The sequence below is a fragment of the Calypte anna genome, chromosome 23, assembly GCF_003957555.1.
Source record: "Calypte anna isolate BGI_N300 chromosome 23, bCalAnn1_v1.p, whole genome shotgun sequence".
Taxonomy (NCBI): Eukaryota; Metazoa; Chordata; class Aves; order Apodiformes; family Trochilidae; genus Calypte; species Calypte anna.
The window spans coordinates 1915803-1937634 of NC_044268.1; the positions used below are offsets into that span (position 1 = coordinate 1915803).

Consider the following 21832-nt stretch of genomic DNA (forward strand, 5'->3'; position numbering starts at 1 on the left):
TACAAAAGTAGGTTGGCTGATTACTACATAAAAATCTAATAAAGTTAACTATATTCAATTGCATTTTAAAGTAGCACAGGACTGGAAGGCATCCACTTAAAAAAACCAACAAACCAACACGAAACAACAAAAACCAACAAATAAAAAAATCCCAAGAAACATAAAACTGGAGGCACATGAGACTTGAGACCACACAGTCCAAGTTCTATTACTCTGAATTATTTCAAAGCCACATTCTCTTATTCTCAGGCTTGCTTTCTGAACCATTTATGATCCTTCTTGGCTAAAGAGCTCAAAATGTTTTGAGATCCCACGGGATCAGCCCAATCCATTTTGCTAAATCCCTTTTCCCCCCCTTTTCCAGCACCCAGAGATCTAGCATGTTACTCCAGGTGCTCAGAATGCAACCACCCTGTTGCACTGCACTGGATTAAAGGAATGGTGGAGATCTTAAAAATACATTTTTCATTTTAGTAACTTCTATTCCCTCCTCTATTACACTGCCAACAAAACCAGACCTTTGCCCTGGAATGTTTACTGATAATTTGCCAAGAGTCTGCATGCAAGGTGCCAGGTAGGGTCAGGTTTCCTCACTATTCATGGACAGGGAGAATTTTTAGGAAGTTGTTCAGAGCTTCAGAGAAGATACAAAATAGAAAAACTTCTAGGAAAAGTGTCACCTATCAGCAGAGGTTTAGAGGCACTGAACTTACTGGTCCAATTATCTGTCACTCAAGTTACTTGTCACATGAGGTCAGCTGCCAAACCACAGGGCTGGGAAAACACTTTCATTTCTTGTCAATCAAAGATTAATTGCACATGCCTGAAAAGTGAAACTTATCAACTGGCCTGGCCCTTTGATTCTCCCAAGGGAAGAGGTTTTTGCTCAGCTGTTCTCACTTACTGTCAGTCATCAGGCTCTCTCCTAAATGTCCAAGGATTTTCCAATGAAACTACAGCATGACGATCAGATAAATCCACACCAAAAACCTGAGGAGGACCCATCAGCAGATTATGCTTGTATATACTGCTGTTCCTTGTTTATTTAAAGTTTAAAACTTCAACAGACATCTGTAAAAAGCTGCTGCATTCAGAGACTACTCAGACAGCAAAGGTGGCAGACATTTGGGTACGGAGCCACCACTTTGGTTATTCTGACCCTGCTGTTGAATTGTATGTGGGCAGCTCTTATGACTTGAGAACATATATCAAGAAATCATAACCCAGGTGATCATTACCCTGCCTGTTCAGCTGGAAAAGCTGTTGTGTTGGGTAGGCAGTTTCTCCTGGGTTAAACTTAGGGCTATTGTTTATTCTTCTGCCACTGAAATCCATTCAGAGACTACAATTTTCCCAGCAAATGAGGGTAATCAGAACTAATGCTTTTCAACTGTTAAGTGCCACTCTGAGTTAAAGCATTTGCTGAATGAGAGTTTTGTAGCACAGCATTAAAGGGATTTCTAGTATTAAATTCACAACAACCTGAAGGCCTTGGTGACATTTACCACCTTTCAAAGTGGAATGGTAACTATACAACATCTGTAATAATGTTTTCCCAAAAATATTAAAGATGCCTACTTCTCAGTCATCTGGAAGACTCAAGAGCAATTAAGGATTTAATTAGCACAGGACAAAGACACAAGGAAGTTATTTCCTTTTATAAAAAAGGACTTCATCTCACACATCTCACCAAAGTTCACTGTTGTGGGCTATGTTCTATGTATGCATCCAACTCCATGAGTCCACACACACGTACACAGTTCTAGAAAACACTTTATAGGTTCAAAACCCAAAACTCCAATTGGTTTTGGTTTACATTGGGACCCACAGGACTGCAGAGTCAGAAGCTGCAGGCCATAACTAAATGCTCCACTCCTGCTTGAAGGATCAGTATCAGAAGCAGCCAAAAGACATGGGCTCCCTCCTCGAAATGAGATGGGTTTACAAACCATGCAGAGCTTCCCCACTGCCCCAGAGTCACACAGAGCTGGGTCACAACCAGCAAGTTGTCTCTGCAGCAGGATGCAGATGGCAACGAGTCTTTGTAGGCAGGAGAAAGGAAAAACACAAATCTCAGCTCTCCTTGTTCCATCAAGGTATGCTGCACACTGAGATTCCCTGTTCCTGGCAAGCACACAGTTCCCCAGTTAATTTCCAAGTGCTTAGTGAACAGACCTCTTCAGTGAACACTCAGTGATAGCTGAAAAATGTCCTGCAATATTTAAACCTCAAAGAAAAACAGGCTAACAGCCCTCTTGTTTGGACAGGCTGAGCACTCTTCTGCTGGTTTGTTTCCTACAGCAGACCTTTCAAATAAAAATCAGATGAATGAAACAGCTGACACAATTCAGCAGCAGTCCTCCTCCTCTTCCTCCTCCCTTCCTCTGCTTTTTACAGGCCACTTCATCTCTGCTCTTCTCTTCAATCCCTTGATTCCTTCCAGCCACCACTCTTCCCTTTAGCACATTTCCATTATAGAATCATAGAACTGGCTGGGTTGGAAGGGACCTCAGAGCTCATCAAGTCCAACCCTTGATCCACTCCCCCCGTGGTTCCCAGCCCATGGCACTCAGTGCCACATCCAGGCTCTTTGGAAAGATCTCCAGACACGGAGAATCCACTACTTCCCTGGGCAGCCCATTCCAATGTCTGATCACCCTCTCCAGAAAGAAATTCTTTCGAATCTCCAACCTAAACCTCCCCTGGCACAACTTGAGACCCTGCCCTCTTGTCTTGCTGAGAGTTGCCTGGGAAAAGAGCCCAACCCCCCCCTGGCTCCAACCTCCTTTCAGGGAGTTGGAGAGAGTGATGAGGTCTCCCCTGAGCCTCCTCTTCTCCAGCCTCAACACCCCCAGCTCCCTCAGCCCTTCCTCACAGGAATTCTGCTGGATCCCTTCACAGCCTCCTTGCTCTTCTCTGGACCTGCTCCAGCACCTCGATACCCTTCCTAAACTGAGGGGCCCAGAACTGGACACAGGACTCAAGCTGTGGCCTCCCCAGGGCTGAGCACAGGGGCAGAATCCCTTCCCTGGACCTGCTGGCCACGCTGTTCCTGAGCCAGCCCAGGATGCCATTGGCCTTCTTGGCCACCTGGGCACACTGCTGGCTCCTCTTCAGCTTCCTGGCAATCCAGACTCCCAGGTCCCTTTGTGCCTGGCTGCTCCCCAGCCACATTGTTATCTGCCTCCCTGTCCCTTCCTTTCACCACGCTCACCCTCCCACCAGGAGAGCTGGTGGAATCCAGCTCCAGCCATTTAGTGCCTGGGAACCTCTGACACTCATTGATCTTGCCAGGCACACCTGAACATTTCTCCAATTCTGACAGCTGCTGCATCAGAATCCTCACTTAGAAGTAACATTCCCCAGCAGAAGGGCTGTTCTAACCTCTGCAGCCCTCAGAAAAGCTCAAATATATTCCGTGATTCCAATTACAAATCCAAGTTTGTGGTCATTGCAGCTGAAGTCTGGGTTATTCCATTTTCTGACACATGCCAAAAAATCTGACTTCAGTGATCTGACAAAGAGGTTGAAGGACAGGGGTTTCACTATAAAACTACCATATGTAGAGTGTTACATGGCAAGAGGGAAGGATGGACACATTCATGAGGTGAGCAGGGTACTGAAACAGAAGGAGCAGTGATTGCAGTGCTGAGAATTCTGTAGGTCACTTGGTTGCTAATGTACACTGAAAATAAAGATTAATAACCCAGCAATTGCTTTTCTCCCTCTTTGAATTTTAAAACAAGTAATTTTCCTCCTTTTTCTTCCTTCCCCCTGCCTCAAGTGCCAGATGCCATTTCCTTTTTTTTCTTTTTTTTTTTTCTTTTCTTTCCCTCCTCTTCTTTGTTCTCTTTTTACTGCCCCACAGACACAGATATTGTACTTGTTCTAAGGTAAAAAAAAAATAATTAAAAAGTTGTTAGGAAAAAAAAGACAAATACACACCCCAAATCCAAACTCATAGCAAATTAAGCTTGTATTGTATTGTATTGTATTGTATCCCACCATTACCAGCAAGCCCCAAAGGCTGGAAAGAGAATCTTCACAGAACTGATGTCATGTTTCATTTTGCAGCCTAACACAAGACAATGGGTTAGAAAGCATCTTGAGGCTGGCAGGGCACCAAATGCAGAGGGAAGCTTTAGAAAGGTGAAGTTTAGCATGTGTGTGAACTTACCAGTCAACAACCACCATCTCAAGGTTACTCATCCAATGCCAGACAGATGCTGGCACTAGTGATACTCTTATATAGGTATATTTGTGTTCACAAGTATTATATAGATGTAAGATTATTCCTGGTGGCCTAAAATGTCATACAGAAGGAGCACAGCAAGCATGCAAGAGAGAGAGAACACAACTGCTGGGATGTGGCACGCAGGTTGGAAACGGTGAGGTGAAATACTTGCCAACTGAATTTTTAAAAAGAAAAAGCAAAAAGAAGAATCCCAAGAAGCCTCCCTGCCTGCTACTTCATTGCCTGGAGATGGCATAGAATGGATCAATCACTGAGCTATGGAAAGGGAAGGAAGACAAAATAGAAAACTCTGCCAGTACTCGTGGAAGTGAATGTTATCGACAGCTGCAGCAGAGGCGTATCAGCAGCAACCACTATTGTAGTACTGAAACAAGAGAAACTGTTTCCCCTCAGCTGAAAATGAGTCCAGAACACATAAAATAAAGGCAGAGGAACTGCAGAGTGCAGAGAATGAGTGTCAGTGGCAGAGGGAAGCAATATTCCATGTACCACTGCAGCTGACACAGTAGAACACATTTAAATGTGAGCTACATTAGAGCTGGATTTAACTTCAAGTCACCAAGAGGCACCACTGCTGGTTTGTTACAAGACCTCCAAGGCAGGCTGAGAAGAAAATGTTTTTTTTTTTTCCAAATAGGAAGTTTATAAAAAAAGTGCCAGAATAAACCAGTAGGAAGAATCATTATAAACTACAAAAAAAAAAAAAAATCCTAATAAAAGGCCTCATTCCTGGAGTTAGTAGTGGTTTTCCTTATAGTTTGTTTGGCTCTCAGCAGGGTCAAAAAATCAAGTCCTTGGAAATAAGCCACACGAGGAGTTAGATGGCACAGAGAATGACAGGAGGATCTCAGCACAGGGATCATGGGATCAAGAAATGCTGCCCAGGGCATGATGCCCAGGGCACAGTCATCGTGCCATCCCAGGAACATGGAGATTACAGACACATCCACATCCTCCCAGGCATTCAGTTGGCTGCCAGCCCAGGTATTGCCTGTGACAAAGGGCAAAAAAATAAATAAATAAATAAAAAAAAATATATATAGCTAAAAAAACCCAGATCTTAAAGGACCACTCAGTATTTAAGGATGATTGTCAGGAAGCCCACGACACAGAGCAGCAATCAGCTGATGTGGAAGTTAATCCCACAACATGGGGAATTCATCACAAAACTTCACCAGCCCCAAAAATAGGTAGGAAGTGCCAAAACAAGCAGTATCAGTAATAAAGGTGAAGGATTTTAAATAGATAAAGGATGGGGACTGTGAAGAGTTAGAAACAAGCAGTAACAAGTAAACTTTAATTGCTTAACTGATGACAAGCTGTGATGAACACTTTCATTAACAATTAGGGGTTTAATGCATGCAGTGCCAAAGGTTAAGATGTTAATCACTCAAGCATTGTAAAACAATGGTTGCAGAAAGCTTAAAAAGTGAAAAGGTAAAGTTTTGAACATACACTGTGAAATTAGGAAGAGATCTCACAATCCCTATGGTTACTTTGGTGGTTTTGGAGATCTCCTGCCAGGTTATACTTTAATTCTAAGGACATTCTTTCCACTTCTAAATATCACAAGCCTTTAGCAGACCTGCACATAATCAGTGCTCCATGGGGATCCATCAGGGTTTTCAGGGTACAGGCAGCAAATATTCACTTGAAGCTGTGACACTGCACCACTGCCATCCAAGGCTTCAGTCACAGCACAGAGGAGCAGAGCTGCTAATGGCAGTGCTGGCACAGACTGGTGCAGCACTGGAGCACCTCAGGACCCCAGATAGGCAGTAAAATTGTACTAAAAGGGGAAAAAATGGGTAAAAAAGGCAGACAGTAGAAGGGGTGAAACCCAGCAAAATGGAAAATGTGGTCTAAGGAGAAATAGGGAAGGCAGCTGCCTTAGGGAAGGAAGTTTGTTGGGGAAGGGGTGGTCAGGAATAACTTTGAAAGTGATTCTGAAGAGCTGAAGCCAAGCTGTCCATTTAATTTGAGGAGGGAATGTTGGGGAAAGTACCTTAAAGAACTACAGCTGTGAGACTGCAAATAAGAAAGGCCATGAACCCTTAGATCAACTTGTTAAAACTGCAGGAGCTGCCAAAAAAGTGATACTCAGGGAGAGAGGATATTCACACTTTTCAGTGCAGCCCAGGATTTTACATTTGTATTTTGTGATTAGAAATTACTGGGTTTTAATCACTTCTTCTGAGATGCTTTAGATTTACTCCTGCAGTGAACCCTGCCACCAGTGTTACTGCAGGACAACTCCTTCACTGCTTCACCTGCTCCAGAATTCCTCAGCTTTGCAGCTCTCAAGGATTCTCCTGTGTCTGTTAGTGACAGCTCTGCTCTGGGGAGGGAACAAGGGTGGCAAGAGTCATCTTGATTTAAAAAGCAAACAAAAAAACCCTCCAAGAGTTAAGTATCTCAATCCTGCTGTTTGTTCAGCCTACCTGCTTTGCTTATAATGCTATAATGCTACCCACTGATAACTGTATTTACTGGGTTTGTGTAAGCTGATGGCAACAATTAAGATAAGCTGAGTAAATAACTACACTAATTACAAGAATTTAGAAGTCTATAGTTATAGGAGAAGCTACCTGTATTGTAATATCTCTAAAAGGCAAAAGAGGAAAAATAAAAAAAAGCAGAATGAGAGCAAAAGAAGGAAGAGAAGGAGCCACAATCCACACAGAAACACCTCCCACCCATTGGATTTCCAAAAAATCAAACCTGCAGACTAGTTTCTCTTTTTTTTTGTGTAGGACAATAATTTGAAATCACACAAAACAAAGGGGTAAAAGTGCTCTCCCTGAACTAAAGCAGTCCAGGATTAGTTAGTACAAGAAATCAGATGTCTCTTAGCTGCTCACACAGCCACCAGAGCTCTTTGTGCTGAACACACTCAGCTGGTGTTACCATTATTTTCTGGTTTCCCTCATTCTCTCACCCCACCTTTCCAGCCAGTCACCTCAAAGGTAACGAAGATCATGTGATTTTGAATGCCTTTTGAAAAGCTACATAATTATATAAGCAATTACTTACATTTTCATGATTTTCCTAAGACTTCTCATCTTTGATATTAACTTCCCAGCACCGTTTTCTCAAAACCTGGGAGTCTAAAGCACCAAGATGCCCCCTGCTTTCCAGCAATCACTACATCTGGGACAAGCTGTATATTGTGACAGTTTTGTTACAGATCAACTCTTTGCCTTATGCAAAGCCATTATCTGCATTGTATAACCTTGCTCAAGTTTCCAGCCACTGCATAGATAAACCTCAACTGAACTAGAAACAGAAGTGGGACACTGGACTTATGGTAGCTTTCCAAAACCAGCTTTCCAGCCTCTCCTAAAACAAACTCCTCTTTATTCAGAAATACAGAGTTATTGTAGTTCATGTGAAATTTGGCATACTTAAGATACTCAGGAGGGCAAAGCTCTAAAATACTCTGTGAAACACCCTCACAACAAACAACCCCTTAAAAATCTGCATCTTGCTGGGGTCCCCATGCAACCCCCTGGGAAACATGCTACATGGAGAAGGTACCAACCATGCCCAAGATCTCCTTTAATGAGAGTTCCCATTCTCATTCCCTAGGTCGGAACCAAACCAGATCCCCACTGCATTCCCACCACCATTCCATCCAGCCCTGCTCCAGCTTCTGCCCACACCACCCCTTCCTCACTGCACCTCCGGCCTTCCCTGTTCTGCAGAGGCCTCAGCACAGCCCCCTTCCTTCCCCCCGACCCAAAACCCAACTCTCAGAACCTCAGCCTCCCGAACCACCTCAGCAGCGCCTTCAACACCTCCAGGAAAACCAACCCAAGGGTGAACCCACCCCCTGGCAGGGCAGGGCAGACCAGGCCTTCCCACAGGGTGCGAAGCCCGGGAAGGAGGGGGGAGGGGGGGGATGACACTCCCGCCGTCTCCTCGCTGCTTCCCTGCAGGCAGCGCTGACAGGACCTTGGCCAGCAGCTGCCCCCCGCACTCCGGGAGCGGCTGAGGGGGGGAAGGAGGGGTCGGTGCGGCCTAGCGCTGCACTACCAGCCGCGGGCGGGGCAGTGCCTGGGGGAGCCGGGGCGCCATGGCGCGGGCGGCCCCCGCTGACAGAGGGAGAAGGAAAGAGGGTGGGGGGGTGGGAGGCGGAGCAGCGGGGAAGCGCTGAGGGGACGGGGGGAGACGAAGGGGAGCGGGCGGCGCGTAACCCCCCCTCCCCACACACACACACACACACACAGACACAACCCCCCCAGCCTCCCCACCGCCCCGGCGGCCGCTCGGTACCTGCCGTAGATGCCCTCGGTGATGCGGTTCCGCTTGAGCGGCCGCCGCAGTTTGCTGCAGTCCGCGCTCCGCCGCTTCATCCTCCCGACCGCCTCCGGCCCGACCCGGCCGGCCCTGCTGCGCGTCCCGGCCCCGCGCTGCCCCGGCCCGGTTCGGTCACGGCAGCAGCATCCGCCCCCGCGGGGGGTTGGGTCGCGCGGGGCTTTTTAATTCGTGTTATGATTTTTTTTTTTCCTGGGAAACAAAGAAATAAAAATAATTCCTGGTCCGTCCCTCCCCGCCGCGTCCCCCCGCGCAGCCGCCGCGCACAGCCCCGCCTCTCCAGCTGCCGCCCAATCAAACGGCCCGGATTGCCGGAAAGACGGCCGGCTCGACCAATAGGCAGCGGGTAAAGGCAGACGGACAGCCGAGAAGACCAATCGCGGCTTCAAAAAGTTAGTCCCGCCCCGCGTTGTCAAAAGGCCCGCCCGCATTCCTGATTGACGGCCGGGAGAGCCTATCAAAGGAAAAGGATTCGCGGATTGATGGCTTGCGGGCCAATCCCTGAATAGGTTCTGTTCTCCTCCCGCCTCCTGTCCTTCGGGGCTGGTGCCCGCCCCGTGTTGCGACGGACAGGGCGCCTGCCCAATCGGGGAGAGAAACCCAAAGAAAAGGACAGCTCAGCTCTCCATTCGGGGACGGCAGGAGGAGGGCTCCATTTCCTCGGTCACCGAAGCACTGAAGCACCGCCCCTCACGCTTGATTGACAGCGGCGCTGGCAAATAGGGAAAGCTCGGCCGCATGGTGTAAAGGTACCAGGAGGCTCCCCCGGGCGCTCCCCTTACTACGCAGCCGGGAGGTGGCGGCTCACAGGAGGAGGGGGCAGAAAGCTCCCCTCAGTGTGGCTGACGGCTCCTCCAGCCAATAAGGGACGCCTGTAACAAAGTGACAGGCGATCCACCCAATCGCGAGGCAGGAATCCGGGGGAGGCGGGGCGATCCGGCCTCTCTTTCCCCGCTCGGCCCAAAGACGGGCGCTGCCTGAGAACGGACCAATCAGAAGCCAGGAGGGAAACCTTCCTTCGGCCAATGGGAGGATAGTCCTTAAGGGAGGGGCGAGGATTCAGCCAATGGAAGTGAGGGGTGGGGCCACCCCTCTGCCACCGCCCGGGGCTGCCGAGTCACGGCCCGGACCCGCCCTCTGCCCACAGGGCGGCGGGTTCGGGTCCCGGGCTTGGGGTTGGGCCCCTGGAACCCGGCATTGGGCCTGCCGGACCCTCTCCCCTCAGCACAGCCCCGGTCCCGATGCTTCCTTCGAGCTGTGGAACCCCTGAGGAAACCGATGTCTCCCCCCCCCCTCCTCCCGAGTCTGAGGGAAGCGGCCTGGCCCGCCTCGGTCCCCCCCCATTCCTGCCCTCTTGCTGACAGGAAAGGGGCCCCGGGGCACCCCTGGCTTCTCCCCTCAGCGCCTCCTCTGCTCAGGTGTTTTCCGAGGCCCTGCCTCGCTTTCTGAGGGATGAAGGGACCCCCTGAGCAAAGGTCATGGGTGAGGGTCCCGATCCGGGTTTAAAACCAGCCCAGAGGAGAGGATGTGAGGCTGCTGAGCCCCTGGAGATGTTCTGCTGGTAGTGGAGCTCTAATCTGCAATTTATTTAGTGTTTTGCCCTCTCTGATGTCACTAAACTGAAGGTTTTCTGTTTCAGAGGGAGCTTACAGCATTTAAATTGTGGCACAGCATCCGGAGGAGAAATACAGGTCAGGCCCTGGTGTGTTTCCCCTGAGTGTTTACACGGGCTGGGGATTTGGTAACAAGTCTCAAACGAGCTCATTTTGTTCATTTGATCAGAGCAAAATGATGGGAGGAGTTCTGGGTCATTCTTCTCCTAGGAATGAGTCCTGAGGGGTTTGGTCAGGAAAGAAAAGCTAATTAGATATATTGAATTTATACCCCACACCAAGACACTGCATTGGTCAGCTATATCAGTTTCTAAAGGGCTGTTTCAGGTGTTGTTCAAGGGAAGTTCAGCAGGTGTTCTGGTTCTGTATGAATTAATCACTCAGGTGATCACAGGTTTCCCATCAAGTTTCCCCTCAGTTTGGGAGGGAGATTGAGGTGGTGGAGCAGGTCCAGAGAAGAGCAAGGAGGCTGTGAAGGGATCCAGCAGAATTCCTGTGAGGAGAGGCTGAGGAGCTGGGGGTGTTGAGGCCGGAGAAGAGGAGGCTCAGGGGAGACCTCATCACTCTCTCCAACTCCCTGAAAGGAGGTTGGAGCCAGGGGGGGGTTGGGCTCTTTTCCCAGGCAACTCTCAGCAAGACAAGAGGGCAGGGTCTCAAGTTGTGCCAGGGGAGGTTTAGGTTGGAGATGAGAAAGAATTTCTTTCTGGAGAGGGTGATCAGGCATTGGAATGGGCTGCCCAGGGAAGTAGTGGATTCTCCGTGTCTGGAGATCTTTCCAAAGAGCCTGGATGTGGCACTGAGTGCCATGGGCTGGGAACCACAGGGGGAGTGGATCAAGGGTTGGACTTGATGATCTCTGAGGTCCCTTCCAACCCAGCCAATTCTATGATTCTATGAAAGTAGCACAGGAAATGCTGGGTGTGCATCAAGTGTGCAGAGGGCATGGGGTACAAGGCTGTTGGGAGATATGGGTGTGGAACAAAGCCCAGAAGCCCAGCAGAACCTCAGAGGACCTTTCCCAACCTTCCTGTGGAGGGACTTGGTGTGAAAGGACAAGGTGTGAAAAATAAGGGTTTAAAATTGTAGTTTATTGTTTTGTTGAGTGTATCTTTCAATTCAGTAATGTTTGTTTGGACAGTTTGTTGAGGCAGCACGTTGTATCCTGTTGTTTTGGGGTGTATGTTGCGGCGTATTTATAAGGAAGAAAAGCCAGAGGAACGGGAGGAGGGGCCGAGCGCAGGGGCCCGCCAAACAGGGACGTCACGTGACCATTCCCCTCAGCACCAGAGCTGAGAGAAGAAGCCCTCGAAAATAAAAGCAGTGCTGGGAGAGCCCTCAAAACGAAAACCAGTGATAGACTGATAAGAGACTGAGGGGAAGGGGTTTACAAAAAGTATAAAAGAACCGGTTTTACTTTATCGAACTTGCGAGCCGGTGGTGGGGCTTCGGCTCCCCCGCCGCCCAGCGTGCTGCAGCGCGCTGCTTTACTTATATCTCTCTCAATAAAAAGTTTTAAACATAGAATCAGCGTTTTTAACACAAGGATGGACATGAGCTGTGTCAGGGAAGAATGGCTTTGCAGAAACTTCAGCATCCTCCTCCTGGGAGTCCTGGTTCTTCTTTCTTTGCCATTTAGCCAATAATGTGAGGCTCAACAGCAGCCCCAGTGCTGTATGGATGGTGTCCTGGAGCATGGCAGTGTTGACAACTTGCTACCTCTGTGTTCAGGAGGGCTTTTTGGGTTCAGTCCATGTCAGTTGTGGTCTGTTTGGGCTCCTGACGTCCCACAGATAAGGAACTGCTCCTTGCTGACGCCTCTTGGGCTTTTTATCTGTCTAAGTTTTAATTCCTGCTCCCCCCATCTCTTTTTCTATTGGTTTGGGGCTACCGGGGCATTTTTATAGAACAAAATATTGGTGTGTTTGTGCCTCAAACAGTCTGATGCAGAATGTCTTCTCATTACCCCAACTTCCGATGCAGTGTGCCGTGGCTCATCCTTTTTCTGGAAGTTGTTTTCCTTGTCTTTTCTTATTTTTTATTCTCAGAGGATGATTCAATCATCTCCTACCCAGGTAAGATCAGCAGCTTGGCTGTGAAACGTTTGGCAGTGCCAAAGAGATGGGATTCAGCAGGTTGGTGTGTTTGCTCCTGAGAAGCTGAATGTTTTTACTGCCCTTGAAGTGCAACCACATTTATGGTGTGTGTTGCTTTATAATAGCAAAGCAAAGACAGTGAAGGAGGGATTCTAAATGCCATTGCTGGGCAGGTTTTTCTGTCCTTTTGTGGTAATCCTGACTCCTAGGAACTTCCAAGGACAGGCACTGCTCCCTGTGAGGTCTTTGCACGTCAAGGTGGTGGTGTTCTACTGAGTCAGAATTCAGGGTGGCACTACTGGAATGCTGAAGATAACTGAGTGAAGTGAATACAGTGGAATTAAGGGCTTAAATATATATACTGGAGCTGTTTTGTGCACTGGTGGATATATTAGATGAGGCTACAGCCACAGCATGTGAAGTATTTACAGTGTTGTGCAAATAGGAGCTGGTTCAGCCTCGTGACATTCTTGTGTTTCCCTCCCTGTTTCAGAGCTTGAAAACTGAGAGCTGCTTTCCAACTGCTTGATATTTGGCAGGATCTAGAGGCTGGCACAACCATAGGAGAACAAGTCCTAGATGATGTTTCCAGGCTTCTAGATCCAACAGCTTCTATCTTGGACAGCCTCTGCCTTTCCTGCAGTGGTGCTGGTGTCCATATTAAACTCTTCCAGCTGCTATTTCTGTTCCTTCTGCCCAGATGAGGATGTTGTACAGGTTTCTCCTTGTTTCATTTCTTCCCTCCAGACCTCAAGGAATCAATCAGCTCTAATTCCCATTAATTCTCCCAGCTCTTTGAATTCACCTCAGTAAAACAGAATGGCCAAATTTCACTGCTCAATTTACTTCATTTCATTTTCATCCTTCAACCCCCATTCTATGGCATCCATTCTAATCCCTTTCTAAAATTAAATTCAGGGTCAAGGGCATTTTTTTTTTCCTGATTGCTTATGGCTTGGAAATAAAGCTCTGGAATTCTTTAGAAGTGCTAAAAAATGATGGCACAATAACTTTTATCTGAAGGCTTCTTAGTTAATTGTGATTTATTTATTTTTTAACCTGAAATTTAGTCTGTACTAAGAACCTCTGTACTGTCTTTTCTGTCATGCAGCTTTTCAAGATGTCAACCACATGGTGGTTTTGGGATTTGGCTTTTTCCTGACATTTCTGAAAAGATATGGCTTCAGCAGCACTGGATTCAACCTCCTGATCATTGTACTTGGTGTCCAATGCTCCATGCTGATAGAAGATGCATTATCTTACCTACTGATGGGGTTCAGGTGGTCTGAAGATGGTCTGAAAAGGTGATTAATTTGTATTACAACTGGAATAATCTAGAACTGATTGGTCTTTGTGGAGGATGGTGCTGTGTTAAATGGACCTGTTTGTGAACTAGCACAGCAGACATTTTAGAAGGTTTAAGAAGGCATTTTACTGTCATGTTTTTCTTCTTGGCCCTGGTGTAATCCTGATATAGAACTATTTTATTTTATTTTATTTTATTTTATTTTTTTTTCAGAATAACAAGAGCTACTGTGAGCATGATGTCTGTGGTCATCTCCACTGGAGCTGTTCTTGGAAAGGCTAATCCTCTGCAATTAATTCTGATGACAGTTGTGGAGATAATATTTTTCCAGCTGAGCAGGCAGATCAACAGCATCTTCCTGATGGTACAGTAGTGTGATTTCCCTGCACACCAGGGAAAGTTCCACTGGGACTTGGGAATGTTACCTTTTGGTGGTTTGTTAGTGCTCAGCTGGCAATAAGATCAGTGTGTTTATTGCACTCAAATTGTGGCTATGTTTTCATTAAGAGTTTAAACCTGGCTTTGGGGCTATATTTAAACAGATTGAACTCCCACCCCTGCATATAAATCCCTAGAATTGACCATAAAACTCAGGCATAAACTGAGGAACCATGAAAAGAAACTCCTTGTGGAGAGGTTACATGAGCAGCCATGTAAAGAACTCCACCAAAGGCTTCCTGTGGGATGAAATAAGCTACAAAATTGATTATTTTATTGATACAGGTTGCAGATCATATCAGCATGATGCATGTTCACCTCTTTGGAGCCTACTTTGGCCTGGCAGTGTCCTCACGCTTCTCTGAGCCATCCCCAAGCTCTGAGAAGAGCACAAGTACTCCCAAGTCAGATTTATTCTCCATGTTGGGTAAGACATTTGCTTTCACATCTCAGTTGGAAGCAAAAAATTTGGTGAGAGAATCAGGAATGTTTCTGGGGACTGAGCAGAGCTTTTCCATCCCAAATGCAGCTCTGATTGTAGCCAGACAAAACTGCTGTGTGGTTCATGGTTTCTGACAAAGTTGCTGAATCTCAGCGTGTTTTCTCCCAGGCATCTGAACCACTCCTGCCATGGCTGGGACTCAGTTTGCTGTTGTCAGTCTCAGCACAACCCTCTTGTCCCCTTGGGACTTTTGCAGGCACATCAGTGAGGGTGCAATGCACCAAAGCTGAGGTCATGACTTGTGTTTCAGTACTGCTTACAGTTCCCAGCTGGGGCTAAGGCTCAGTTTTGTTTTTTTTTTTCCTCAAGGTGCTGTACAGTGATATAAAAAGGCAGTTCCTGCCTAGAAATGTGAGTGAAGAGATAAAAGCCTGATGAGGGGTGGGGAATGACAGACAGGCACGTGAGAAAGGAGCTGGGTGATGAGAGGCTGAGTGTATGGCACTTCCATTCCAAACTCTGAGCAATTTAGTTTATTATCATGACTTCTGCTGTGTAACTGCCACCAGCTGAACTCAGATCTTCCTGCAAAGACTCACAGAGTCTTAATCTTGGTCAGTCTTTGCCCAGCTTAGGAAAAGAGAAATGTAAATGATGTTCTCTTGAGTCCCTGGAGTTCTTGCTTTGATGGAGAATTGGAGGAAATCAGTATTTTAATCTAACTCATCAAGACACTGTTAATTTTTCATGATTTTTTTGTGCAGCTTTTTACAACCAAGTACTTGCTATTTGGAGTAATTAATTGACTTGACCAAAACCACCTCAAATTTTAGTGTCTGGTGAGTTGCACAAGGTACCTCTGCACCTTGGAGAACAGAACCTTGGCTATAGAAGTTTAGTGGACAGGAAAAAAAAAAAAAAAGACTGGACAAGGCAAAATAAACTCTTACAGTCAGGAGCAGGTCCAGGAGCACAGATTGAGGTGTGTGGTCCAGTTTGCCTGAGTGTGAGGCCACCTACTTCCCTCTGCTGGCTGGAATTTGTTCTGTGCCTGTGTCTCCATAGGAAAAGATGGATCCTGCCAAGCAGGGAACAGGTTTTGTAGAGATTCAGAAATACTGACAATAGAAGCAGAAGCAGTTTTTTTCAGTCCCATTGCTAGTGAAGCCTTTGTGGTCAGGATGGTGTGAAACTGTGCAGAGATCTTCCAGGAGGAAAGTGATTTGGTCTTTGGGAGCTATTCAGTGTGTGACTGCTACAAATACCAAGACAGGTAAACTCTGCATAGCTGGGAGAAGAATGATCAAATCAGCTCAAGGTGTTGGTCTTTATCCCTACTCTGGATTTACTCTAGTAGAAGTGGAGAGGATTCTGTTCTTATGATCCAGTTCAACCTCTTTTTCTCTTCCAACTCTGCCAGGAGGCAGGACAACCAGTACCAGTTGTAGAAGACATTCTAATGTGCACTTTGGGTTCCTTTATAGTGATTTAAGTGCACTTTGGGTTTCTTTATAGTGATTTCTCCCATGTGAGCAGCTTTCTTGTCCTCTTTGGCTTTAATGAATTCTCTGTTGCAGCTGGTTTTGAACAGCTGTTCCACAGTTCCACAGAAAGGAGCAGAAATTTTGGCCAGGGGGGAAGCTTCTGGTACCTGTGCAGGACAGGCAGGATGCTGATTGTTGGGAAATCAGCAACAGAATTGTTCCCATTTGTATCTGAACCTGCTTTTAAGGGGATGAGAGGCAGGACAAAGCTGATGCTAAAGGCTGTCTGCATTGTGGAGTGTTTCCCCTTGATTACAGGGTGGGAATTAGAATGCAAAACTAATTAGAATGCAGCTCCAGTGGGCTGGAGCTCTCCTGAGCCAGGTGGGTTCTGTGTGTTTTGAAGCAGGGGTTGATGGTTGGTTGTTTTTTCTCTCCAAGGTACTCTCTTTCTCTGGGTGTTCTGGCCAAGCTTCAATTCTATACTATCTTTTGACTTCAAGTTGCAAGTGATCTACAACACCTACTTTGCCCTTGCAGTGAGTGCTGTGACTGCCTTCATCTTGTCTGTCCTGACCACAGAGGATGGGAAATTCAGAATGGTAAGACAGGAGAGAAAATCACTTCTGTCACTGTCAGTAATACACTGAAAGGATGGTAGCTGTTGAGTAAAAACAAATCCAAATTTTCAGCCTGACAGTCATCATTAGCCTCCCAAACAGAAGCTGTAGCTTAGAAGTTATGTTCTCAGCTGGTAATTTACAGTGTCCAGTGGCCCAAATGCATCCTGAAGAGATTACACATGCATGAGAGCATCCACCTCTGATACTGGACTGCTGCAAGTGAGGACTGAATTCTCACTCCATATTTTTGTTGCTTTGTTTTACAGAGTCATATCCACAGTGCTGTGCTAGCTGGTGGGGTCACTCTTAGTTATGCAGCACAGAGTATCAATTATCCTTGGATTGCAATGATTTTGGGTCTGCTTGCCACTGTGATAACCATATTAGGATCTTACTGCTTACAGGTAATACTCAGAACCTGAAATTGTTGGGTTTTTATTTGGTTTGGTTTTGGTTTTTTTGTATAAGCTGTATAAACTTCATTTCCACTGTAGGATACCTCAAGGGAAATCTCTCTTTCTAAGAGCTTAGAGGTGGCAAACCTGAAGTCTTTCAAGCAGACTGCAGGATTGCACCTTGCAAGTCCCAAGTTCATTTTCTAGCTCTGCAATAAACAATGTGCTCTGCTCAATTTGTGTTTTGCTGTATCACTTAAAACCTTTTCTTCTTCCCAGAGATGTCTGTATCCTGCTCTCAAGATTCATGATGCATCTGGAGTTCATTTCACTTTTGGCTTGCCTGCTGTGCTTGGAGCTCTTGCCCAGGTCCTTCTCACTGTAATAGGAAGCTGGACTACTTCACCCAAGTACATAAGTTCTTCCTATTAACTACTGTCAGGGTTTAACACTGGCCTGGCAATTAAACCCAGTGACAGCTGCTCTCTGGTCATCTCTCTCTTCTCCTTGATAAAGAAAGGAGAGAGAATAAGGGAGAGAGACTGATGGGTTGGGAACTAAACTACACAACTTTAATGAAACAGGAATGATAAATAGGAAAAATTACTAAATCTATACAAATATACAGGAAAATGGAAACCACATTCCTCCCCCTTTTCCCCCAATAACTCTCACGTCACCCCCAAGCCTGCAGGGCAGCCCTGGGAAAGTCCAGGCTGGAATCCTGGGGTCAGGAGCAGTTGGGAGCTGGAGGCAGGAACACACAGATATGGGCTGGGATGGATCAGGAGCACAGGCAGAGGAAGGGATGGAATCCTCCCAGGATGCCAGGTGAAGGAAGGGAAGCAGGAAAGGCAGGAAGGGCAGGAGGCTGGGAGCATGGCTTGGCCCTTGTGATGCCTCAAATTTATCCTGAGTATGAGGTGTATGGGATGGAATCCTCTGTTTGGTCAGTTCTGGCATCTCTCTTGTCCCTTCCTCCCCAAAGGAGGCTGCAGGTGGGACCTCTTTATTCCTCCTGGAGGGTAAAATGTTCCTCAGAGCTGAGCAGTGTCCTTGGCTCTGCACACCAGGCTCCAGCAGTAACTCTAAACATCAGTGTTATCAGTCCCAGAGCACACACTGACTGAGAAACTTGCTGTTAATTTCAGCAAGTGCAACTACTTACAGGAGACTGAGCTGAAAGCACAAGTACAAGACAGAAAATCACCTCTATCCTGGCCCAAACCAGGACAACTACTAAGCTGAGCTAATCATTACTGTGTGCCTTGAGAAGAGTTGCAGAAAGCATGAATGTGATCACAGATAAATCATAAAATCATTTTATACCTGGTAACCTATGAGAATCTCTGGAATCTGAAAGAAGTTGAGCAGACTTTGGATCAAAACTTCAATATTAGCATTTGGTCCTAGATTCTGTCTCTTTTTTATTTGATATTAAGTACAGTTGGCATAGGAGATGAAGGCTGGGGATGTGCCTCCTTCCAAGACTCATTTTGGATTTGGTGATGTGCAGTAGAACAGCCTGACACTTCTCATCATATTCTTATTGAAAGAAACAAATTTAGTGATGCTTTAGTACCACAATGATGGTTTCTAAAGTCTCCATGTCCTCTAAAGTCTGGATTAGGCTTCTGATAGGATCTCTTCAAACATCTAACTGCAGCTGCAGAAAGATTCAAGAATAACATTTTTTTTCTGAGAGATTTTGATGGAAAATGCTGCATAGATACAGATTTATTCACAGTCTTAATGCTAAATTAAGGTGAAACACTTCTTCTGCTTTTCAGCCTTGGTTCTTTTGTGCTGATTGAACTTGGTGCCATCTGCCAGACCATCAGTGTTGCCTTGATAACAGGTTTTATTACAGGTCAGTTCTGAAAAACATTTTCAGTAACATCTCTCTCCTTTCCTCAGGGCAAGAGGCACCAGCCAGCATGGCAGTGCAGCCTCTGTAAAAAAAAGCCTGTTGAATGGGGGCTCTGAAGTGTATTTCTATGGGTAAATTATTTGTAGAAGAAGGCACAGGAAACATGAATGCTTCCCACTCCTCAAAGCCTTTTTTTTTAAGAAAAGCTGAAATGGTGGAGTAGCACCATTCTTTAATTGGTGAAGTTTATTTTAACAGCTGCCTTCAAATCCCAGTCAAGTGATGTGTGAGGATGAAAATACCTTTACATTTGGATATACTTTTAGCAACAGCAAAACACTACTCATTTTTAGGCCAGTTGGGATAAACCTGCAATGTTCTGTGACAGTCCATGGCTCAACTTGCATCAGCCAAGCACTTGGCCTTGGATTGCTTGTGGTTTGGGATCAGGGCTCATGTGTTTCCTGTGGTTTATGTCAGCTGCTGTTTTCCTGTCTTGAATAAAAGAGAGAGGGCAGATGAAAATTGCTGTGAAATAGACTCTGAACTGATGGGGCTTTAACTGATCTGTAAGCTCTGCATGAAGCAGATTTTAAAAATACACCCCAGCATTCTAAAATAAATCTAAAATAATCAAACCTTCAGTGTTTAACCAATTGTTTAAAAATCAGAAATCCCAAGCTACCAGTGGTGATAAACCTGAGTGCTTTAAATGCACAGGTATTTTTCATGCAAGAACTTAATTATTTTTGATGTCTTTTTAGAACCTTGGCAGGCCATTTAAGTGAGTTTTACCTAGAGTCATGAATTTTTAATGACACAAGCCTTGATCCTGGCTTCTCTCTTTGTATTTAGGGGCAGCTTGAGTCAAGGGGTTCTGCTGGAGCATTTAGTTCTAAATTAGTGTTTTGATCCATGTCACATTTGGATGCATGTTACTAAGAAACTTCAGTTACAATCTTCTCCTTTCCCTGGTGTATATATTTATATTGGATATGTGTTTTTTTACAAATAGGTTTAATCTTAAATCTCAAACTGTTTAAGACTGTCCCTGTATCCAAGTACTTTGAAGACCAGTTTTATTGGGAGGTAAGTTTCAATTAGTTGTGTAAAAATTAACTGTGTAGGTTTATATCTTGTTGACCTTGATGGAACTCCAGGTATTTGAACAAAAATTAAAAAAAAAAAAGGAGGGGGGGGAAATAATTCCATTTTACAGAACGTTTTGCATGCCCTGTTTGACATTGATGAACTGTTCCTACTGTTAATTCAGAGATAATATTATAAATATGTGCAGTCTTCAGCTGGGATTGTCAGAGGTGTTGGTGGGCACTGGATAAATCCAAAATGATCTTCTTTGTTGGACCCTGTCATCTGACATGCTCAGGAATCCTTTGGGATTGACAGCCCTGGTCTCCATGCTTCCCACACAGTCCCTGAGGAGACCTGAGCAGCATCTAAGAGATTTTTAGAAACCAGTGAATGGCTTGAAAGGTGCTTTTCATGCAAACAGACCAAGCCTCCTGGCTGCATTCTGACAAACACTGGCCCTGAGCACCTTTAGGTGATGCTACATCTGAATTCCAGACAAAATGGATGAAAATAAGCTTCTAATAAGGTTTTACATTGCCTTTTTTATATGATTATTTGATGCATATCATGTTCTGATGCAAGCACGTTTGTCTTCACAGTTTCCCCACTTGGCTGTTGGATTTTGAGCAGAGGAACCCAGCTGAGAGATTTGACCAAGAGAAGCTTTTCCTCTTTGTCATAAGAGCAAATGAATACTACAACTGAAAGGGTTGAAAGAGCACTGAAAACAGAAATTCTCAGGCTCAAAAAAGCCATTCCAGTGGGCACACAGAAGTTAATAATGAACTGCTCTAGTTCTTTTTTGAAAGACACAAGGGTGTGAATTTGCAGATGCAAACTTACAATGCATTTTGCTTTTCTGCTTTGGTAGTCTCACCTTAAATTGTTTTTTATTTTGTTTTTAGGATACAAGGAAGTTGGCTGTACTCATATGCCTCTCAATTAAAGTCCTTGGAAGCTTTAAGCTTCCAAGTTTAAGAGCTAAAGTATGTATTTTAAAGTATAATTTTTCAAGAAGTAGACACTCATTCTTATCTAGTGAAGCATTAAAGTACTTGTTTTTAAGCTAAATTAATTCCATTGAAGGCCTTGTTAAGCAAGGATTTGGTGAGTGAGCTGGATTGGAGCCACCACTGAACTCAGTTATCTGACTGCTGAAAGAAAAATCTATAATTACTTTGCTCAGGCTATTTGTAAGTTCAGGTGGCAGGAAGTTAAATTGTTCTGCTGGCAGATAGTGTCCCTGAAATCAATGATATTGCTCATATTTAAGATTCAGCAGCAAAGCTGCCCACTTCTGAACTGCCCTAAGCTGAGTTGTTTTGCTTTAAGAGATGCAGGAGGCTTCTGTGCAAAGCAACCTTTGTTTTTAAACAGATTGTGATCCTATCCATGGAGTTTCTTTCTTTCAAAATAGCTGGCATGGAGAAAAACCCTTTCAAAAATGCTTACATAATAAAAAAGACTCAAAATGGGATTGGTTTTGTTTATTCAGCACATTCAAAGTAATGAGGAAAAATGGAACATTGAAGCCAAGGTTGTTTGGTGCTGATCTCAAGTCACTCATGGGGGGAGTAAGCAAAGTAATTAAAGAAGGGGGGGGGACACAGTTTTCCAGTAACGAAACATTCCCTGCAGAGGCAGGGCTGTTTATTCTTATTTCCAGGTCACAAAATAACCAGTGATCTGCCAAGTTTATCAGTTTCTGACAGTGATTCTCAGCCTTGGTGCAGAATCTCACAGTTTACACCCAACCTCCTCTGTCCTCATCTGCAGAATCCAGCCTTACCTCAGGCACTTCACTTGCCAGAAACCAACCAAACAGAACTGCTGCAAATGCCTTCTAGCAGCAATGCTTTTAAGGGAGAGTATTTTATTCCCTCCCTTTTCCCCAAGTCTTTTAT

General features: G+C 45.4%; 2 protein-coding genes across 9 annotated transcripts in view; one reads left to right on the top strand and one right to left on the bottom strand.

Moving 5' to 3' along the window:
- Positions 1–9144, bottom strand: part of MACO1 (macoilin 1) — a 26800-nt gene extending 17656 nt beyond the window's left edge. The window contains exon 1 of the mRNA XM_030464282.1: positions 8531–9144. Within this exon, the coding sequence (XP_030320142.1) occupies positions 8531–8610 (80 nt within the window). The 5' untranslated portion in view covers positions 8611–9144. The remainder of the gene's footprint in view (positions 1–8530) is intronic.
- Positions 9110–21483, top strand: LOC103535501 (RH-like protein). 8 transcript variants are annotated; one of them, XM_030464287.1, is made up of 12 exons: positions 9110–9321; positions 10212–10263; positions 12166–12257; positions 13390–13582; positions 13798–13948; positions 14308–14449; positions 16390–16550; positions 16838–16975; positions 17246–17376; positions 18757–18836; positions 19852–19925; positions 20528–21482. In XM_030464287.1, exons 4-12 carry the CDS (start codon positions 13410–13412, stop codon positions 20552–20554), a joined length of 1077 nt encoding a protein of 358 aa, XP_030320147.1. In that variant the 5' UTR covers positions 9110–9321; positions 10212–10263; positions 12166–12257; positions 13390–13409; the 3' UTR covers positions 20555–21482. The 8 variants fall into 8 exon arrangements, with proteins under 8 accessions (XP_030320147.1, XP_030320149.1, XP_030320143.1 ...); XM_030464283.1 differs by lacking the exon at positions 9110–9321 and adding an exon at positions 9631–10133 and having other exon boundaries at positions 12123–12257; positions 20528–21483; XM_030464284.1 differs by lacking the exon at positions 9110–9321 and adding an exon at positions 9633–10133.
- Positions 21484–21832: the final 349 nt, after the last annotated feature.

Excerpts from the sequence above, each read along its gene's own strand:
- LOC103535501 (XM_030464283.1), top strand. The coding sequence starts at position 12,134 with ATGTCTTCTCATTACCCCAACTTCCGATGCAGTGTGCCGTGGCTCATC. Across the intron at positions 16,976-17,245 it reads TAGGATCTTACTGCTTACAG|AGATGTCTGTATCCTGCTCT; the intron begins GTAATACTCAGA and ends TCTTCTTCCCAG. Across the intron at positions 18,837-19,851 it reads GATAACAGGTTTTATTACAG|GTTTAATCTTAAATCTCAAA; the intron begins GTCAGTTCTGAA and ends TTTTACAAATAG.